At 17.8% G+C, this 4779-nt stretch overlaps 3 protein-coding genes across 3 annotated transcripts; 1 reads left to right on the top strand and 2 right to left on the bottom strand.

Moving 5' to 3' along the window:
- Positions 1 to 551: 551 nt before the first annotated feature.
- On the bottom strand, positions 552 to 1241 carry PRSY57_0306000 (membrane magnesium transporter, putative; the record flags this gene model as incomplete). Its single annotated transcript, XM_012905689.2, has 4 exons — positions 552 to 654; positions 786 to 895; positions 1004 to 1062; positions 1163 to 1241. 4 exons carry the CDS (start codon positions 1239 to 1241, stop codon positions 552 to 554), a joined length of 351 nt encoding a protein of 116 aa, XP_012761143.2.
- A 1260-nt stretch (positions 1242 to 2501) lies between these two features.
- On the bottom strand, positions 2502 to 2759 carry PRSY57_0305900 (hypothetical protein; the record flags this gene model as incomplete). The annotated part of the gene is made up of 1 exon (XM_012905688.2): positions 2502 to 2759. The coding sequence occupies one exon, from the start codon at positions 2757 to 2759 to the stop codon at positions 2502 to 2504; it is 258 nt and encodes an 85-aa protein (XP_012761142.2).
- Positions 2760 to 3720: 961 nt separating this feature from the next.
- PRSY57_0305800 (hypothetical protein) lies at positions 3721 to 4620 on the top strand (the record flags this gene model as incomplete). Its single annotated transcript, XM_012905687.2, has 1 exon — positions 3721 to 4620. One exon carries the CDS (start codon positions 3721 to 3723, stop codon positions 4618 to 4620), a length of 900 nt encoding a protein of 299 aa, XP_012761141.2.
- Positions 4621 to 4779: the final 159 nt, after the last annotated feature.

Here is a 4779-nt window from a genome sequence, read left to right as displayed (position 1 = left end):
GCTGATTATAATAAATTTTTTTTTTTTATAGTCGGTATTATTTTATATATACATAGAATACATAATTATTACTTTATTTTCTTAATAAAATAATTGACTTAACGTTTGTTCAAAATAATATTCATTTTTTCTATAATCATTTGCTTAAACAATAATAGAAACATTATATTTTTTTTTGAAGAATATAATTATTATAATAATTATGCTAACACATAAAACTACATTTTTAAAATAGTAAATAATATATAGATATGGATATAAAATATTATATCATATTTTTAAAAAGTGTCTTAATAATAGATTATTATTATTATAGATATATATATAAATGCGAGGTATACCAAATTATTAAAACAAAAAAAAAATAAAAAATAATAATAATAAAATAAAATTGAAAACAATTGATATATATATGTAATATTTCATTTTGTATTTATATATGAAAAAAAAAAAAAAAAAAAGTATTTTAAACATATTAAGGTATCAATCCTTTTAAGATTAACCACACAATAAAAAATTGAACAGTTTCATTTTTTTTCATTTTTTTTTTTTTATATTGGACTTCCTACAAAATCTTTTATGAAGTTTTTAATGTATTGCTTCCTGTTAAAGCAAGATCCAAAATTTCTTCTGGTATGACACTTATCCCAGTCGCTAAAAAATGAAAAAATAATAAATTTAGACAAATATAAGGAGATAATAATATATATATATATATATATATATATATATATATATATATATATATTTATAAACATTCGTATCATTTATTTTATATTTTTTACGTGTTGTTAAAATTTTCCATCGAATCGCCTTTAATGTTTTTTAAATTTAAAAATAATTTGCTTCCTCCAAAAAAGGTTATTAAAGTACAGAATATAATTTGCGCAATTAACTAAAAAATTATAAAATATAAACATACTGTTAATATTTACAAATATAAAAATAAAAATCTATCTCAATATCTCTTTGTACTATATATTTTTATTTTGCTTAAGCTTACCATGTGCGGTATAGAAAAGTTATCAATGTTATCATCTTGAAGTTTGAATGAACTCAAATCTTTAATATAAAAAAATTAAAAAATAAATAAATAAATAAATATATATATATATATATATATATATATATATATATATATAATATTACTTTTTAAACTTACGTGAGTATACAGTATAACCACTTTTAAAAAGTGCTAATAAACCAACAAGGGTTATGGCAACTGATACGTTGTTAATCATTTTGTTAATTAAAAAAAAATATATATATATATATATATATATTTTTTTTTTTATCTTTTCTAATTTTGCTTACACTCTTACAATAAATATAAAAATGTAAACAAAAATATACATATATATATATATATATATATATAGTGTTATATCTTACAAAAAATGGGGGAAACGCATAATTTTATATATAAAAAAGATATAATTATTTTTTTATTATTTATGATTTCCTTTTAAATCATCTCTTTAAAACGATGCAAAATTATTATACAAGTTAAAATAATAAAGCGAATTTGTAGTATATATAAAAATTCATTTTATAAAATTTTTTTTTTTTAAAATATACTGATTATGAATAAATCTATAATATAAATAAAATGAAAAAAAAAAAATTTTAATATTAATAAATTATATTTTTTTTTTCAAGCTCATATTATATATATGTATATATATATATATATATATAATGTATTTAACATATGTACATATGTTTATAATATATAATATTTATTTTTTTCATATATATATATTTTTATGTATATAAAAAAATATGGGCTTATTTTTTTTAAATTGAAAAAAATTCATGATATATATATAAGTAAATATATTAAAAGTAAACATTATAAAATTTTTGAATAGTTAACATGATATAATATTTATTAAATATATCATGATAAGAATATATTAACCTTATATTTATATATTATTATTATTAATGTATTAATATGAAAGGGCAAAAAAAAATATACATGTTACAAAAATAACATCCACATAAATATTTTATATGGATATAAATTTATTAATGTTTTACTTTTATAAATGTAAATACAAAGGTAGAATTTAATTTTTTTTTTCTTTTATAGAATATTAAAAAAAATAGATAAATCATGAAATTAGAAAAAAAAAAAGTACACCGTTAAAAATATACATACATATATATATATATATATATATATATATATATATATTATATATGTATCTTATTTAATTTAGGTATATGAATAGATATACAAAAAAAATGAAAAAAACTTCAAAGGGAAATATATGAATATGTATTAAAAAAAGAGGCTTCGGTCTTTTTACTTTTTTTATATTATTCATATTATTCTTCTACATTTTAATATGTGTTTACATATATTATTACACCATAGTATTAATTATAAAGTCACGTTGGATATTGGTTCCTACTTTTTTTTATCTTTTTTATATATCCTAATAACTTCAAATATATATATATATATATATATATATATATATATTTATATTTATTTAGAATGGATTTCCAAATATCCATTCTTTGTTGTTACTGTATTTCCTTGTTCTCCCCATTTTGTTTATATGTTTATTTTGTAAGTTAATTCTGTTGTGTGGATAAAATATATCTTCTCCTTCAACTGTCTTTTGTTTAATTTCGTTCATAAAAATTTTTAAATTATTTCTTACATTAACAAAAAATATAGCTGGTAATTGTGGTAGGTCCAGCATAAGCGTAATATTTGCAAAAGCTAATCCTGGGGCCGATGCCATATTGTCGTACTTAAAAATTAAATTAAAATATATATTTATGATTATATTAAAATATGCTCACTGATCCAACAAATAAATAAATAAATATATATATATATATATATATATATATAGTTATGTAAATTTTTATTTATGTATTCCTCTTATTATTTATCATATGAACGCCAGTTTTTAGATTAAACAACGTATTTATAAATGTTTTAATTTTATTATTCTAATTTTTATGATATAGTACATTTATATTTTTAAAATACATTTATATATTCTTTAAATTATTATATCCTTTTTCTTAAAAAATCAGGATTATATATTTATTATTTTTTATTCATCAGAAATTAGGTATTTGCTTCAAATAAATAAATAAAATAAAAATAAAGAAAATAAATAAAAAATAAAAAATAAACTATTATTGTAATATCCAATTTTATTCCTCAAATATATATATATATATATATATATATATATATATATATATATATGTAATATGTTATATTAATAAATGCTATGCATACAAAATATTTGATATACATATATTTTTTATATTCTACGCACTATTATACATTTGAAAAAAAAAAAAAAAAAAAAATACCTTATTCAAACAAAAATTAAATAAAATATATATATATATATATATATATATATATATAATATATATGTGTATTTTTTTTTTTTTTTTTTCTTCTTCGTTTTCCTTTTTCCTTTCAAATTGGATTTATTTTTTTATGTTGAACGTTTTAAGATTTAATAATTTGAATATATACATATATTAACAAAATATAGCACACATAAATATATATTTATGTAAAAATATGCATTTGTCATAATATACATATATATATATATATATATATATATATATTTATTTATTTATTTATAATTTATTTTATTTGTTTTCCTTGTGTGTGTATCTTATCAAATGTTTACAGAAAATTTCTTCGCCTTATTTTAACAGAAAATAAAAATGAGAGTAACATGGACAAAAAGTAATATGATATGGAGGACCTTTAGTAAGATGAATGGTGAACAGGAGATAACAAAACATAAAGAACTGATGAACCCTTTAATTGTAAAAAGAGGGTATCATACAATTATGAAGAGGAGAATAATACGTAATGTGCTTAATATAGGAAATAAAAAAGAGAAGAATTTGTTAAATTTTATGACATTATTTAATATAAATTATAATTATCGAAATATTTGTAATATGAGTAGAAAAAGATTAAATAAAGAGAAGGATTTTTTTGAAGGTGAGCATTTAAATAGACAATTAGGAGGATATGGATATCCTATGATGTTTATTGTAACATATGATAAACCAAGTTGGCAACCTTTTTGGGAAAATGATTGTGAAGTAATACCACGTGATGAATTTGGAGTACCTGCGACTATACCTCCTGAAGTATCTACAAATATAAAACATACATATTATGTACCACCACAATTTTATACATTTTTGAAAAAATTAGGAGATGATACAGAAGAATTAAAACCATATATGATCAAATTAATAAAAGGAGAATTTACATATGATGATTATCAAGAAATGTTTTACAAATTTGCAAAACCTTTAAAAATTTATAGAAAAAAAATACCCCTACCATATAGAACAACAGAAGAAATATCCAAACAAGAAGAAATGAAATGGCAATCAGCTTGGTATACATATAGACAAAAGGTATTAGCTGAATATAATGTAACAATGAATTTAAGAGAATTTATTTTATATATGACAGTTGGATTATATTTTTCTTATTTATGGTTAGATGCCTTAAGACAATATCGTTTGGACATGAAACTATTTTATCTTGAAGCCCCTGAGCACAAAATTAATTGGGTAAAACCAAGAGGAGACTTAGTATAGAAAATATTAAAGACACCAACGTGGGACATGTAAATAAATAAATAAATAAATAAATAAATATATATATATATATATATATATGTTATATAATAAATGTGATTATTTATATAATTATATAAGTTTCCAAATAATTGATTAATAATGTTCTTAATATATATA

This window comes from Plasmodium reichenowi, chromosome 3, assembly GCF_001601855.1.
Source record: "Plasmodium reichenowi strain SY57 chromosome 3, whole genome shotgun sequence".
Classification (NCBI taxonomy): Eukaryota; Apicomplexa; class Aconoidasida; order Haemosporida; family Plasmodiidae; genus Plasmodium; species Plasmodium reichenowi.
This window is presented reverse-complemented; position numbering and strand designations above follow the sequence as displayed.